The 17,714-nt window shown below is 29.6% G+C and overlaps 2 protein-coding genes across 3 annotated transcripts in view; both read left to right on the top strand.

Moving 5' to 3' along the window:
- The window catches only part of LOC127278908 (guanylate cyclase 32E-like), a 111,235-nt gene that overhangs the window by 13,919 nt on the left and 79,602 nt on the right, over positions 1 to 17,714 (top strand). The gene's annotated exons all lie outside the window — the stretch shown is intronic.
- LOC127278917 (putative uncharacterized protein DDB_G0286901) lies at positions 8,117 to 16,137 on the top strand. Of its 2 annotated transcripts, none has more exons than XM_051300869.1 (5): positions 8,117 to 8,545; positions 9,573 to 9,803; positions 9,961 to 10,532; positions 11,316 to 11,589; positions 15,777 to 16,137. In XM_051300869.1, exons 1-5 carry the CDS (start codon positions 8,407 to 8,409, stop codon positions 15,785 to 15,787), a joined length of 1,227 nt encoding a protein of 408 aa, XP_051156826.1. In that variant the 5' UTR covers positions 8,117 to 8,406; the 3' UTR covers positions 15,788 to 16,137. The 2 variants fall into 2 exon arrangements, with proteins under 2 accessions (XP_051156826.1, XP_051156825.1); XM_051300868.1 differs by lacking the exon at positions 15,777 to 16,137 and adding an exon at positions 11,702 to 12,146.

Genomic DNA, 17,714 nt, shown 5'->3' with positions numbered 1-17,714 from the left:
CAAGAAAAGTTTAAATGAAATATATTTATATATCTTTATTGGGTACACTTTAAATAGAAAAAAATACTTTATAAATTTCATTTTTTTTAAATATCAGGTTTACAGGCACATGTCATTTTGTGTGAATCTGAATTTTATTGTTCTTTTGTTAATTAATAATGGAAAATAATGAGAGGAAAAAAAAGCAATCGCGAATGCTTAGCAAACAATATCGTGAGGTGAAATCCGTACGCGCTGAATTAAATAGAATGCAATATGTTCAAGAGCAAATTATGGATATTGACAATTTAGATGACTCAAATCTATCAGAAGGTAAATATTAACATAATACTATCAATTTAAGAATATTTAATATTAAGGCAACAAACATGAAATATGTACTTAGAATATTAAAAGTAAAAAATATATTGATTGGTTTTCTAACCTCAAATTTTGTTTTTATGTTAATATCATTATTGCAAATTTTTAATTTTGATTATTCCAATTTCTTCAGGTAATATTATGATTTCTAACTTTTTTATTTATAATTCTGGTTAAAATTTGTGTTAGTACTGTTTGGAGGTTAGGAAGTTCAATTAAACTTCACGGCTATAATAAATAGCATAACGGGCGTTTTTAACTCTACAATTTCAAAAACACACACGGAAGAAAGGACGTTGGATCTTTATATAAATATGTTTTTTGGATTTATTAAATATTTATTAATTTTTATTTAATAATAATCGATTAAAGGAAGCTAATAGGGTTCTAGCGAGAACCCTTTACTTCTGGTAGGGAAATCTCAGGGATATCCCTGCTAGATCCCTACCAACATTCCTCGCTGGCGTCGATCGTGACGAAAAATGCCGGGTCCCGCCTAGAGTTTCCCCTCCGGAACCCATCTAGCAAAAGGGACGCACAGCTAACTCAAATTTCTGCACGAAGACGTAGGGGATTTTTTATGGATTTTTGAGAAAATGGTGAACATTTTAAGAAAAAACTAGAGTTTTTTCCTAAAAAAACACAGGCACTAAATTGTTTATAACTTAAAAAATATCCGTACGTCTTTCTTTAAATAATGTTATTAAGAAGCTATAAATAAATTTTTAGGCAAATCGGTTGAGATTTGTGAAAGTTGTGTTTCTGGTAATTTCAAAAAAAATAGTTTTGAGAAAAACGCATTTAAAGTTTTACTTATATGTTGTACCTTTCCGTTATTAATTATCTATAATTATCAATTTACCAATGAAAAATCAATTATTGCAACAATAATCACAGCCAACGTTGAACCAGTACTACATCAGTACTGGCAGGCAGTAATTTGCCTGTTTCATTTACTATTATCATATTGTACAACAATTTATCAAAATATCAAGCAGTTTCAAGAACTTTTAATTTCTGACTAGAACGTTATTAAAGAATTATTCCCCACATGACTACAAAAAAATCTTATATTCACTAGTGATTTCAACATTAATTTAAGATCAATATTTAAAAAAAAATTCTTTTGTTTTATTTACATATTTTTTATTTTTGAACTTTAAGATTTCTCTTATTTCGTAAACGCTATTGAGTAATCAAATTAAAGTTTGTGATGTATACATAGATTATAGCATATAGTTGTTGATGCGTTTTGTAAATTTCCATTTGCGATTCTTGCCATGGGTCAGCGTGGTTAAAATTATTTGTACTTATAGATAATTTTAATTATTCAAAAAAGATTTCTTTAAGTTTAAGAAACTTTTTTTTCGCTGTAAACATTCTAAAGATATAAAAAATTTCCGTGCGTTTGAAATATTTCATAAGATATCCATTGAATTTGTCTGTGATGTCCAAGATATTTCTAATGGATCTTAAAAAGATTTAATCGTTTTTATAATCTTGATTTGAAATCAATAAAAAAAATATTTTTTTTTGTTTTATTTACATATTGTGTATTGTTGAACTTTCAGATTTGTTTGTCTTCAGTGTTGGATGTTGGTGCAGTTGGTTCGTTCGTTTGTTCGTCATCTTCATCGGACGAAATCGATGTTTTTATTTTGTCATAAAAAATAACTAGTAGAGCAATTACAGTACCAACAACCACTATTATAATAACTAAAATAATAAAGTACCAGAAATTTTCTCCTAATTCCATTATTTATTGTAATATTGCTGTACGTATTTGACAAAAAACGATAGAGGAATTTTTATGTTTCTACTTTTTCCCTTATTAACAAGCCTTGAAAAATCGTAATACACTGTAAAAAAATAAAAAAAAATTACATTTTGAAATAGTAAAATTACATTTTAGAATTTATGTAATTTTACTATTTTCAGTGAGATATTTATACACTTTTTAAATTTAGAAATACAATCGAACTTGTAACTTTACAATTTTCGTAGTAGTAAAAGAAAAAAACGTAATAGTACAAGATTCAATTGCTGTTGTATGAGTTTCCAACTAGGTAAGAAAATGGACCCTTTTTGAAAGCGACAACAGTACTCTATAATGTTCAAGTACACAAAATTGTGATGTTATATTTTTTTGTGCAAATTTACCTTTTTTTTAAATTAAATAAACGCACTCATAATAGTAAATTTAAAAAACACAGTAATTTTTCAACTTTGATAATGAAACAAATACAATTTTTCTTACTTTTGCATATAAAATTAAATAGACCTTATTTGTCACTTTAAAAGTAATAGTTATGATAATACTTAGGTGTTGTGAATAACTTTTCGATTTTTAATAATATTATAAATATAATGTATCACTCGATATGAAACGCAATGTAACCTAAAATTTTTTGCTCAATATATTCCTTTTTATTCATATCTCGTCACACTCATATTAAATTATTTTTATATATTTGTAACTCAAATAATAATAATTTGTTTCAAATAAATGTTTATATAAATTAGATTATTTGTATCACATATTTTCCATTGCAACGAAGAAAAGTAATAATTTTAAAATATAAAAATAAATTTCAATTAAAATATTTTTAATACGATTGAACACAAAAAATAGCATTGTTAAAAATGACTGAAAATGTGTAGTTAAAAGTACCATATTCAGAACCATTTAAACTAAACTCAGACAGTTGGTGGTACTAAATTTTGGTAGTCAATTTCACCTAGTTAAAATTACTAATATTTTTTATTGAAATAACTCATTGCACTCCCCTCCGTGACGTCAGAAGGGGAAATCATTAGGTAGATGGCGCAGTGGGGTTACGCGGCTCGCAACAACTCTGCGATTTCGTATACATGTGGAACCGCTGTTATATGGTACGTTAAGTTGTCGGCTTGCAAATGTTAGGGTCGTGCATTCAATCCTCAGCGTTTAGCGATTTTTTTCTGTTAGGTATATAATAATTAAATATTATAAGGTATATATAAACGAAAGTAGTATGAGAGAGGATGAAAAAATGGATCTCAATACTAATATTAATAATAATAATTTTATTACTTTTAATAGTTCTTTTTTACTAAATTTGAAAGTTGATTTAACCGTTTTTACATAGTTGTCTCAACTACTTTTTGTTAATAGGCGCCTCCTGGAACTAGGAGAAATAGTTGAAATTTATAGTTAAATTTACCATGAATTTTTTGAGTGTATAATCTTTGAAATTATGTAGGAAATTATATGGGAAATTCCAATATAGATATAGATCATCATAGTTCCACTCTTACGCCTACAGATGGTGATATTTTTTTTTCTCACAGTTGAGATCAGTCTTAAATGCTATAAAAGCTGAGACTCTTAACTGAGAAGGTGTATTGCAAAGCACAAGTTTTTTTCTTTTCAGATGAACTGCAGTAATATTATTTGATTTTTAATTTAAAAAAACTGAAAATTCCTAGATGAAAACCTATATTGTTTCCTTTATATAATTCTATGTGAAATCTTAGATAGATATTTCAGAATCTACATGAAATCCTATATGATTTCTTATGTTCAAATCAATCATATATATATGATCCCACGTGATGATTTTTAATATGATTTCATGTCAGATTTTCTGTAATAAGTTTTTATTCAAGAATTAAAAAAAGATTTGATGTCTGATTTAATATAGTTTCTTACATGACACATAGGATTTTATGTGGATTTTAATATATGAATTTATATGAGATCCTATATAAGATCCTACATGAGAATTTTCAGTAGGACAAAACAGATTTCTTTAAAGTTAAGAAACTATTTTTTTGGTATAAACATTCTAAGGATGAAAAAAATTTCCATGTTTGAAATCTAAATTAATAACATCAAACTTCTGTTTGTACATTGCCCCAAACTTGGAAATTTTCGTATAGTTATGAAAGTATTTTTTATAATTCTAATTTAAATTTTTTTTCAAAAATAGTGAAATTACGATCTTTTAATCTAAATTAATAAATTAAAATTTTTTAATTTATATTAATAAAATCATACTTTTGTCTGTACATTGCTCAGAATCCAAAATTTTTGACATAGTTTGTCGTTATGAACAACAAGGAGTCCAAAAATGTCCATAAAAAATTTGTGTCTGTATGTATATATGTGTGTATGTATTTATGTCCGCAATATTTTGTTCCAGCATCACGTAAGAACGGTTTGACCGATTGAAATAAAACTTGGCAGTCGCTTAAGTATTAGCCTAACTTAAAGTCTTTGCCATACGCGATTAAAAAATATTAATTTATATGGAAGATATGCTACTTTTTTAAAAATTCGAAAATTCAAAAATTTTCAAATTATTTATTTCACAGAAAATTATAAAATATTAAAATAAGCTGCAATGCTTATTATTTTAATCAAATGTTGCTTATTTTAATACCAAAATGGATTAAAATAAGCAAAATTGGATTAAAATAATAAGCGTTGCAGCTTATTTTAATGCCTTTTAATTTTCTGTGTTCTTAATAGATTGTTTCTAAACTTTCTATACTTGGGTATTAAATGTTATTTACTCACATTTTAGCAAAATTTTATAAAAATTACAAGGTAAAATTGAACTATATATAAAAATGTTTTTGGGGTTAAAAAATCGAAACAACTATTATTGTAACCAATTGCTTTCAAACTTAATTCAGGGGTATTTTTAGGATCTCTGATTAATATTTTCACGTCAAGATAATAAAAATGCAAATTTAAAGTATCTGGTTCAAAAATTTGAGAATCAAAAAATCGAATAATAAATAATTGTAATAATTAAATTTATGCGTCCCTAATTATTTTGTTTAAACAAATCTGTAATTATAAATTACAGATTTGTAATCACACACTAGCAAAAATTCGACGAATATATTATAGAAGAGCCATAGAAAATTTAATATATTATCGATTATAATCATAGTATTCTTTTGAGTAGATGTAATTTTGTGATGGAATATTCGATAAGTTTTTGGTGCTGTGTGGGTGAGATGTATGACTGGTTACCTCTGCGTAGTGTGTATTTTGGAAACAATATCATTGAAATGTTTAAATTTAATAAAAAAAAGTTTAATTAGGTAAAATTAAGTTCAAATCATAATTTAAGTTTAAGGAAGATATAAGTTTTCATTGACATTGGTTAAATAACAATAAAATATTTACATAATTTTTAAGCAACGAAAATAAATTCTGAGCAATTTACAGACGATCCTGATGAAAATACTAAGTAAATACTAATACTTTTTGTACGAAAATACTGTCTGTCACGCACCAGTAGATGTTAAAACCCGCCGAAGGCGGGGTCGTCAGCTAGTATTTTATTGAATTTGTTTGTGATGTCCAAGATATTTCTAATGGATCTTAAAAAGATTTAATGATTTTATAATCTTGATTTGAAATCAATAAAAAAAAATATTTTTTTTTTGTTTTATTTACATATTGTGTATTGTTGAACTTTCAGATTTGTTTGTCTTCAGTTTTGGATGTTGGTGCAGTTGGTTCGTTCGTTTGTTCGTCATCTTTTTTGGACGAAATCCATGTTTTTAGTTTGTCATAAAAAATAACTAGTATAGTAATTACAGTACCAACAACCACTACCGCAATAATAAAAATAATCAAGTACAATGTATTTCCTTCTAATTCCATTATTTATCTTAATAGTGCTGTATGTATTTGACAAAAAACGTTAGAGGAATTTTTATGTTTCTACGTTTTCCCTTATTATGAAGACATGAAGAATCGTAATAGTTGATATAACTTTAGTATACATTAAACTTCAAATTATAAAATATCAATAATTATAAAATTTTTATTAAATAAAAATTTTGTTAAAAACAATTTTTGTTAAATGTAAATTTAATTAATGAAAATAATGTTAAGTAAATATTCGGATAAATAAAAATTCGATAAAAAAAAATCCTTAAATATTACGATAAGCGTTTTCTTATGACAGTTTTCAATACCCGTTCGCGAGGTAAGTGTAAATTTTTACGTTTAATATAAAATTGAAAAAATAATTGTAATGAGAATTAAATGTATGTGGGCAAAGAACGTTTCTTTGTAGTTTAAAACTTTCTCTAAAATAAAAAAATGATATTGTTGTTCTACTCATTTACTATAACTTAACACAAAAATAATAAAAATAAAACAATAAATAGTAAAATAATGTATTTTATCATAGTTTCTTCAGTGACCACTATCTCGAATTGGCGCTGCCACCTGAAGTACTGCGATGCACTCCCTAGTGGGCAAAAAACCATGTTCCTTTTAAAAACGTTTTAAGAACGTTTTTAGAACGTTTCATGTCTGCCAAATAATGTTCTGAAACATTTTAACAACATGGATGTTCAAATAATGTTCTACAACAATATTTGGCAAACGTGAAACGTTCCAAAAATGTTCTTAGAAACGTTTTTAAAACCAACATGGTTTTTTGTCCATTGGGTAATAAATAGTTCGCCTTTATGATCTGTCATAAGTTGAACGTTTTCCCAAGTGTTCAATTAATTTTTTTTTTTTTTTTTTTTTTTATTATTATTATTAAATAAATGACAGATTATAATAGATTGTTTAGAATTAAACAAAGCTTAATTTATTTTATATATATGTTTCCCATTGAATATGTGATTCATTTGATCGTCATTAAAAAACTCTTTAGATAATTTATAACTATAGTCTATAGAGTCTAATTTACATGACTTTAATTATATTTTCTATATTGTTTCTTCATTGAAAAAGTATTTATCATTTTATTGCGAATCAATTATAAAATTAAAGATGGCTCAAGGTAGTATCATTTTCATGTATCAGATTATTGTATTTCTTTAAATCAAGTTGGTTGCTTAATTTCATCGTCGAATCAGTCAACTGTTGCAGTTGTTCCAATTGTTTTTTACAATGAAACCAATTGTTATATAAGTGACGAGAGTATTCGCTCATTTGTTTATATTTCTCCAAAAGAAGAATGTAATCGTCGAGTAAATGAAGAAAATTAGAATCATCTAACATGATTCACTTTTTTCTTATTATTTATCAGTTTAGTCGCAAGTTGAAAATAGTAAAAATGTAGTTTGAGAAAAAAATTAGACTTTAAGGTAGAATAGAGATAATTTCACTTTTGTTAATATCAGAAATGTTTAAATTACTTTCTATTTTGCAAAATTTAACTTTTTTTATTGCTTATTGTTAATGCTTCCATATAGTTTTTCTGTAGCTGCGGGTTCATAATTTTTTTCGTTTCATTATAACTGAAACTTTATTATGTCTACAATTATTTTGACATCAGAGCACAGTGGCCTAGAGAGTATTTAAAAAAATTACTAGAAAAAAACGGAATCAATATTTGGAAAGCTTAGAATCTCACAAGCTTGTATACTTCAGGCCGTTTCTCCAAAAAAATTTTTCTTTCTGACAGACGCAAAAATAGATCAAAATGCACCCTATATTTTGTTACTTTAGAAATTACCTGACTTTGCATGACACTTATATATGAAAATCTTCATTGAAAAAATTTAAAAAAAGTATCATTTATTCATTAAATCCTTCGGAATAAAGCAATTTTTGAATTTTTAACAAATATTAATTATTATTGTTTTTATTGTAAAAAAAATGTTGGATTTGTATCCTTCGCGGTATATGCTCTATTGACTCTAGCGGTTACGAGTCTACGTCATGTCCGTATGCGCACGCACTCCCTCATACTCTTGCTTAGTAGCTTCGATCGTGTGTTCTTTCATCGATAGTCTCTCTTAATAAACGACCGTTTCTGTGAATTATATCTGTGCTTCTTTTACTGAAACCTATCCCAAAATAAGCGCATGCCGATAGGTTATGGGCCCGGCAACAATTCTGCTGCGCTGGGATTAGTAAAAGAAACTTTTTTCGAGAATTAATCATCGTCGCGTTCGGCGTGCTCGCGGCGTGTACAGACTTGCCTCGCGCGTCCATTGTGATCAAGTGCCCAGGATTGTAACGAGTGAACTACGAGTTTTTACGAACAGTTAAAAGGATTTAAACGACCGTTTGCAATGACTGCGACAATTAAAAAGGTGATAGATAGATGCAGAAAGGCCCTGGAATTAGAAAGTGAAATTATAGAAGTCCGGATAGGGATAGACGATTCCTTTTTCAAGGCAACTTTTGCTGAAGGAGAAACGATCAGTTTGAGTAAGTAGAGTGATTTACTAAACAACGACCAGTACTTGATTTTTCTCTTAAATCAATTAATAAAAGAAATATTAACGAGTGTGTAATAATTTATATATTGCAATATAATAATTAAACGATTTGTGAACGAAACAGCAATTATAAGAAACGACAGTCGGTCAATACTTTTCCTACCTTATCTGTTATGGATAAGTAAATAAATTGACCGATAGATGACACTTGACTACTATTTACAAATAGAGTCTGTGCTTTTCACAGCTGAAACAAAATTAAAAACAAGTTCGAACTAAATAAAATTACGAGTGTTTAACGAATTTTTAATAATTATTTATATCTAAATAATTTATTTTAACGAGTGTTTTATTTAACGATTAGAATCAGTGCACTTAATCTATTTCATGAATTATTTACAGCAAAATATCATTTGATATAAAACATATAAATTCTCAGTATATACTTGAGTTTATATTAATTTTCGACGTCGTTAAAATAAAATGCATTTTACTAAAATGAAGGACCAAGTATTTCCACGAAAAGTTTTATTTTACGAAAAGTGTTATAGAGTGAGAATTTTTTTTGAAAAATTTTTAATGACAGTTGCCTATATAACGAAAGTTTCTTTTTTTTTTTTTTACTGAATATATTAGTAACGACAAGGGCATTTATGTGCAAGAATAAAATAATTAATTTTATTTCTAAATCTAATTATTGACGATAGTTTTAATTAATTGACTAGTAATTTATAATTTTTCAAATCTCACTTCTTTTAATCAAAAGACACATGAAACCGTTCTTCTGGTTTGTTTTTATTTCTGAGGGAATTGTGTTCATTCCTGAAGACTGATAACAACTAAATCTGTTTATGTTGCGTTTGTTGGTAACAAGCGTAACTTGACTGATTCTTTCTGATTCATTCTGACATGTGTTCTGTTTTTATGTTTCAAGAAAAGACTTTTAGTTTCTCGAGATTTTCGATTTAATTAACGACTGTGTATTTTGACAATTTATTTCAAAATTTTATTTTAAGGCAAGAATTCACTGAAAAACGATTGGGACAATTTGGTGAAAGAAATCCGAGAACTTGAGAGGTTAGCTCCACCAAACGGCGACGTCAAATGCATAAGAGATGCTAGTCCAAGTGATTTGAAGGCCAAAGATCCAAGTGACACTTCTCTAACAAGACCGGACCAAATGTTGACAGATAAAGAAGTCATGAAAGACATCAATGATTTTATTAATGGCATTGAACAAAATTCAGGTGATTATTTGAAAACGAATGGTTTACGACTGTTTACGATTATATTTCTGTATATTTTTAACGAATTGTTTAACGATATGTAATGACAGTACGATGGTGTTGTCGACAACAAATTTAAATTAATGACAGTTTTATAAACTAAAATTTTATCTGGCAGGTGTGTCGCCAGGAACTACAACGAGCGGTCCTGGAAACGACGAAATTGATCCAGTTAATCTCGATATGGAGAATAACATTCCTCCAATTGGTCCAAATCATCCTGACATGACTTCCGACAACAAAAATCAAAACGATGACAGTAAAGACGGTAGTAAAGACGATAGTAAAGACGGTACTGACAATTTGTTAACAAATGACAGTAATAAAAACCACAGTTCTGACAATGAAATTAATTCAATAAATAAAAACGAAGTGACTTCTGAAAACGACAGTACTCAAAAGGACAGTAATAAGAAAGACAGTAAAATAAATAACAACGACAGTATTGATAATAAAAATTTAACGAATAATAATGATAAAGGGGCAGTTGGCCCTATTCAAAGCACAAAACGACAGTTCAATAGTGACGAAAATTCCGATCCAAGCAACGGCAAAATGGAGAGACGAATAAATGTTTTGGATTCGAGAATGGGTCAACTAGAACACATGATGGATTTAACCCTTAATATGACAACGAAAATGCATGAAACCATGCAAACATGGCTTGACCGTTGTAAACCGGAAAATAAGGTAAAAAAACCTAGAATTATTGAAAATACAATAATGCCTCAAAATTTCAAAATGACGACAGTTACCAATGAAAATTCTAGTTTTTCCAGTCCGAATTTACAATTTATTAATAAAAATAATCCGACAGTCACACAAAGTACCGCGACAGTTAATAATACGAATAATTCAAATACGATCGCGAATCAATTAAAGGAGACAATTAAAATTGAATTAATTGGTAAAGACAGTGGAATTAAACATGATTACAAATTAAATTCTCAAACAAAATTTGAACATTTTTACGAGTTTTTAACATCCGAATTACGTACGATTGATTTGCTTTATATTATAGATACGACAGTTGCTCCACCGGAAGGACTAAACGAAAAATTAAAAGAAAAACATAAATTCAAAGTTCGGGATATTCTTATAAATCGAGTCGATAAAATTTATCATACACGTGTTTTGCACATTAAAGATCCAATTGAAATTATTAATAAATTACGAGAGTTTAAACGATGTGAAATAAATTTAACGAGTGTTACCTTACGAAAACAACTTTATTCAATTCAATATGATATAAAACGAGAATCGGCCGCAAAATTTTTAGAACGTTTTGAAGAAATTATCTTAAATTACGAAAATATCCCGGGTTCAACTGTATTATCGGACGAAGAGAAACGCGATGCACTTTTCAGTTCAATTTCAACTCAACTACCCGAAGTTCAATCCGTTGAATTTATGACTAAAAATCAGACCGGTAAAAGTCTAAAATATGAAGCCCTCAAATTATTTATTATACAGGCGGAAGCAAATCAAGCACAAGCAGCAACCAAGAACCATCCTGGTTCAAAAACGACTGCTATGGCCTCCGTACAATTCGCAAATTCGGGTCAACGACAGTGGGTAAACGAACGATGTTACGAGTGTGACGATTATGGCCATATGAAGAACGAATGTCCCTTGAAAGGTCAAGGTTTACGAAAATGCTACGAGTGTCAAAAATTCACAACTCATAAAGCTTATGAGTGTGAAAAACGACTGGCTAGAAACAGAGGCAGAGGCAGAGGAATCGCATGTAAGTTTTCCAATAATAATTTAAATAATAGATCAAATTTTCCTCACGCTAATTCAAAACGACAGTTTAAATCACATTCAAATCGAGGCAAAAAATATTTTAAATCATTCAGGTCTAATTACGATAAAAATAAATATACTTACAAAAAGAACAATGATAAAAATAAAAAACGATCAGTTGACAATAAAACAAATTCACAATCACAACAAAGACAGCCACGAACGGGTACGAGTGAAACGCCAAAGGTTGGTTTCATGGAAATCAAGAAAAATAATACAGGTATGTTAAATAAAATTACAACACAAAATACATCATTGTCAATGTCTAGCACTGTTTCCGCCTTAAAAACAGAAACGATTTCGCCCGTTTACTTATATAGTCTTTCAAAGGCAAATAAATTTGAAAATAAAAGTCACAAATATATTTCATTTATTGTAGACACAGGTGCGACAGAACATATTACGAATTCGAAAAATATTTTTGATAGGCTGAATAAAGTCGATTCTAATATTATTAAATGCGCGAATAAAGACAGTAATGCTGATCTGTTAGCCGAAGGTAAAGGAAATGTTAATTTAATCTCTAATTGCAACAAATCCTTGAAATTAACGAACGTGATTTATACCGATTCGGTTTCGGAAAATTTGCTTTCACTTAGACGACTGACAGAAGCAGGTTTTTCCACTCATTTAGACGATAAGCGCGTTAATATTTTTCATTCCGACTCAAAAAATCTACTCGCGACGGGGGTATATGAGAAACCATATTGGTTTCTTGAATTTAAAATTGATAGGAAGAGTTTAAATGAAAATTCAATGACAACTATTTTTGACACGACTGTATTTGACGAAAGTACTAAACAACATAATGAATTGACTGATAAAAATATCAAAACTAACAATGAAACGAATGATTTAATTAATACGACTAAAAATGAAGTGACGAATGAAATCGAAGTTTTAAATAAAATCTCTGAAAAAGAATTTAACGATAAAGTTCAAGAAAATACCGAAACGATTAATAATAAAGTAATATCCGATTTTGACAACTCCATAATAAAAAGAAAAATAACTAATGTTGACGAGTTGCCCGAAGTTGATGTTTTAGACGAATTTACCCCATTTAACAACAATAGATATAACGAGTTTTTGAAAAAGAACAAAGCCATGCTCTGGCATGTACGAATGGGCCATGCGTCATGTGGTTATTTAAGAAAATTACAATCATTGTGGAAAGATAATAAAGACCTTCAGTCTGTAGTTTTTGACGACAGTATTCTCGATTGTGAAATATGCGCTCTTACGAAACTTAATAAATTACCCTTTCATAATAAAAGAAATCGAGCTTCACGACCGTTACAAATCATTCACTCCGATGTAATGGGTAAAATATCTCCGCCCACACATCCACATAGTTATCAATATATCGTTGTTTTTATTGATGATTTTTCGCGACTGGCTTTATCTTACCCTATGAAAACGAAAGATGAGACGGGTCTATGTTTAGAAAAATTCATTAAAAGTACTCGAAATTTGCTAGGAACTAACGAAAAGGTTTGCTATTTGCGTTCAGACCAAGGAACCGAATTTATGGGAGGTTATACAAACGAAGTTTTATTACGTGAAGGTATAGAACGACAGTGTGCGAATCCAGACACTCCTCAACACAACGGAGTTTCTGAACGATTTAATCAAACGATCCAAAAGAAAATTCGATCGATCATGTTTGATTCGAAACTTCCACCAAACATGTGGGATTTGGCATTGGGAACGGCGGTTTATGTTTATAATAGAACTCCACACAAATCAATTGACTTTGAAACTCCTTTGAATAAATTTGCGCCTAATTTTCACTTCGACTTGAATCAAATAAAACGATTTGGTTGTTTAGCCTACTGGTCCGTTACGAGAAAACCAGATTCTAAATTTTCGGCACGAGCGGTACGAGGTATACTTGTAGGGTACACGACATCCGGTTACGTTTTTCTCAATCCTGAATCCGGAAAATTCTTTGAATCTCGAAATGTTCGTTTCAACGAGAAACTTGTTTTCGGTGACAAATATAATAAAGACTCGATACAAAATTGGCCTCTTCCAGAAACGACTTTCTCCATAAACGACTGGTTTATTAAATTTGAAGACAGTAACGAAAAAGATGTACAAAATCAAAACGCGTTGTCAGAAACGGAGGGAGCTCAAACGAAGAAACGCGGCAGACCACGAAAAAGACTGTTAGAAACGGAGGGAGAGAATTCGAATGAAATTTCAGTAAAAACCAAAAGGATTAAAGTCACAAGAGAACCTTACGAGACGCGTAGTCGGAAAATAGCTGATATAAGTTTTGCCGAAATTTCCAAAAGTACGAATGTTTCAAATAGTTATACTTTTCCGAGTATTGAAGACGAGTTTAAACTAACAGAAAATAAAACAGACGACGAAATTTTATTTTGTTTTCACTCTGAAATCAATAACGATCCGTCAACTTTCAAACAAGCGATAGAATCTAAAGACAAAAACGAGTGGTTAAAAGCGATCGACGACGAATTAAAATCATTAAACAAAAACCAAGTATGGACAATAGTAGATCGACCGAAAATTGGCAAAGACGGTAAAAAGCCCAACATTATCGATTCGAGATGGGTTTTTAAACGAAAGTACGACAGTCTCAGTAAAATAAAATTTAAAGCTAGATTAGTAATTCGAGGATTTAAAGACACAAACTCATACGACTTGAAAGAAACTTATGCTCCGGTTTCCAGACTTACTCTAGTACGAACAGTTCTCGCGATAATTAACTATTACGACTTGGACGCGTGTCAATTAGACGTTAAATCTGCCTTTTTAAACGGAATTTTAGAAGACGAGATTTACATGGAAATTCCAGACGGTGTAGAAATTCCTCAAAATTCACGACAGAACAAAGTTTGCAAGCTTCACAAAGCAATTTATGGTTTACGAGTCAGTCCAAAACAGTGGAACAAAAAGTTCTCTGAAGTTGCACTTTCATTAGGTTTGATTAACGACGATTACGAGCCTTGTTTATTCACTTGGCATTCTGGCAATTCGATAGTTATATTACTAATTTATGTTGATGATATTTTATTAGCTAGTAACGACAGTAAGAAAATGTTAGAAATCAAAAACGAACTAATGACTTCTTTCGAAATGACAGATTTAGGCGAACCTAAACATTACCTAGGTATGGACATTCGAAGACAAAGAAACTTAAAAACGACGACAGTCACTCAAGAAAATTACATTGAGAAAATCTTAACGAAATTTGGTTTTGAAAATGAATTCCCCAAAAATACACCAATGACGACACGACAGGTTGCTAATCGCGAACGTAGGGAACGAGAAGAAAATGACAGTTACGAAATTTGCGAAAAACCCCTTGACATTCCGTACCGTGAAACGATTGGTAGTCTTTTGTACTTATCTGGAGCTACTCGCCCAGATATAGCCTACTCTGTAAATGTCTTGAGTAGACATCAAATTGATCCGACCGAAAACGAGTGGAAAATGGTCAAAAGAGTTTTTCAGTATCTGAAGGGGACGAAAAGTTTAGGCCTTAAATTTTTAGGTAGACGAGACGATTTGTTAGCTTATTCGGATGCGAGTTTTGCGGACTGTAAAGATTCTATTTCGACATGTGGTTTTCTGATACGACTGTTTGGAGACACTATTGCTTGGCGAGCAAATAAACAAACTTATGTTGCGTTATCAACTTGCGAAGCTGAATTTGTCGCTATGAGTCAAGCTTGTCAAGAAATAATTGCATCTAATAAATCTCTAATGAGAATTTTTAAAGACAGTTTTCTTCCCGCGACTTTAAAATGTGATAACAAAGCTTCAACAATTTGTGCAAAGACTAACGGTGGAAATAGGCTAAGACATATGACAGATGTTCATCAAGATTACGTTAAAGAGTGCGTTAAATACGATCGTGTTAATATTGAATGGGTTTCGACTAAGAAACAATTGGCTGATATAATGACGAAGCCTCTTAGTTTTGAAGTACATACCAATCTACGAGATAAAATTCTTAATAACGACTGTTCTTAATTCAATAAAAATTTTATCGTATATGACAGTATTTTAAAACAAAAAAAAAGGGACAATAAAAAAAATTCTTTTACGACTGGTTTATGATAATATATGTATGTTTCTGTATTATATTTGCTTCAGATAGCGATTAGCCATGAGCTTTTTGACTGACAATGGAAGACTGGATTCTAATTGATCTCAATGACGGTGCCATAAAAGATGATTCCAAAGACTGTTTTGATGGAAAATAATCAGTATTTAACCAGAAAAAGTGATTTTACGAAATACTTCGTTTCTAATTATAGTATTTTTGTATTGTTCGATTTATATTTTTATATCAAGTTAACTTTAATAATTTTAAGTACTTTAATAATATTTTATAATACGACGAGTCAATCTCGGGAGGGAGTGTTGGATTTGTATCCTTCGCGGTATATGCTCTATTGACTCTAGCGGTTACGAGTCTACGTCATGTCCGTATGCGCACGCACTCCCTCACACTCTTGCTTAGTAGCTTCGATCGTGTGTTCTTTCATCGATAGTCTCTCTTAATAAACGACCGTTTCTGTGAATTATATCTGTGCTTCTTTTACTGAAACCTATCCCAAAATAAGCGCATGCCGATAAAAAAGAAGACAGTGTTATCTGTCGATCTACTGGGCCGATTTTAATGAATCAAATTTCTGTGCATAAATATTAAACCCAACAATTAATTCAATTTGTTGGAAAAAGTGTAATTATCGTTCTTTTCGCGATTTTGGTCATTTCTGTAGACAGTTTTTTTTCTAGGAACAGGTGAAAAAGGGTAGCGGTAGGCAAAATTTTCTTGAATAGAACTACATATTAAGCCTGCCATAAAAAAGATCCCGTCCAACTCCTTTGCCTGGACTCAGAATTTTTTTCACGAAATATTATCAGTGCTGTATATATGTTGTGACTAAGGGCCCAAAAATTGGTAGTCTAATAAACTTAAAGTATTAATTGTTATAAAAAAATTTATTGACAATAATTATTGTTTGTATTTATTATAATAATTATTATTAAGAAATAAATGTCATTTATAATTTTTTTAAGCGAAGACTGTTTTGAATTTTCTTTATTCTTTTTTACTTAACTTTTGGACATTTTTAAATACTCTCTAGGCCACTGTGCTCTGATGACAAAATAATTGTAGACATAATAAAGTTTCAGTTATAATGAAACGAAAAAAATTACGAACTCGCAGCTACAGAAAAACTGTATGGAAGCATTAACAATAAGCAATAAAAAAAGTTAAATTTTGCAAAATAGAAAGTAATTTAAACATTTCTGATATTAACAAAAGTGAAATTATCTCCATTCTACCTTAAGACAACTAAGTAAAAAGTCTAATTTTTTTCTCAAACTACATTTTTACTACTTTCAACTTGCGACTAAACTGATAAATAAAAAGAAAAAAGTGAATCATGTCAGATGATTCTAATTTTCTTCATTTACTCGACGATTACATTCTTCTTTTGGAGAAATATAAACAAATGAGCGAATATTCTCGCCACTTATATAACAATTGGTTTCATTGTAAAAAACAATTGGAACAACTGCAACAGTTGATTGATTCGACGATGAAATTAAGCAACCAAATTGATTTAAAGAAATACAATAATCTGATACATGAAAATAATACTACCTTGAGCCATCTTTAATTTTTATAATTGATTCGCAATAAAATGATAAATACTTTTTCAATGAAGAAACAATATAGAAAATATAATTAAAGTCATGTAAATTAGACTCAAAAGTAGTTATAAATTATCTAAAGAGTTTTTTAATGACGATCAAATGAATCACATATTAAATGGGAAACATATATATAAAATAAATTAAGCTTTGTTTAATTCTAAACAATCTATTATAATCTGTCATTTATTTAATAAAAAAAAAAAAAATTAATTGAACACTTGGGAAAACGTTCAACTTATGACAGATCATAAAGGCGAACTATTTATTACCCAATGGACAAAAAACCATGTTGGTTTTAAAAACGTTTCTAAGAACATTTTTGGAACGTTTCACGTTTGCCAAATATTGTTGTAGAACATT

Source organism: Leptopilina boulardi, unplaced genomic scaffold (assembly GCF_019393585.1).
Source record: "Leptopilina boulardi isolate dan_hultmark-lab unplaced genomic scaffold, ZJU_Lbou_2.1 LbouV2_213, whole genome shotgun sequence".
In the NCBI taxonomy this organism is placed as follows: domain Eukaryota; kingdom Metazoa; phylum Arthropoda; class Insecta; order Hymenoptera; family Figitidae; genus Leptopilina; species Leptopilina boulardi.
This window is presented reverse-complemented; position numbering and strand designations above follow the sequence as displayed.

Coding starts and splice junctions, on each gene's coding strand:
- LOC127278917 (XM_051300868.1), top strand. CDS start 8,407: ATGACTGCGACAATTAAAAAGGTGATAGATAGATGCAGAAAGGCCCTG. Junction 10,533..11,315: donor GTTGTAAACCGGAAAATAAG/GTAAAAAAACCT, acceptor TTTATTATACAG/GCGGAAGCAAATCAAGCACA. Junction 11,590..11,701: donor CAGAGGCAGAGGAATCGCAT/GTAAGTTTTCCA, acceptor TAAATCATTCAG/GTCTAATTACGATAAAAATA.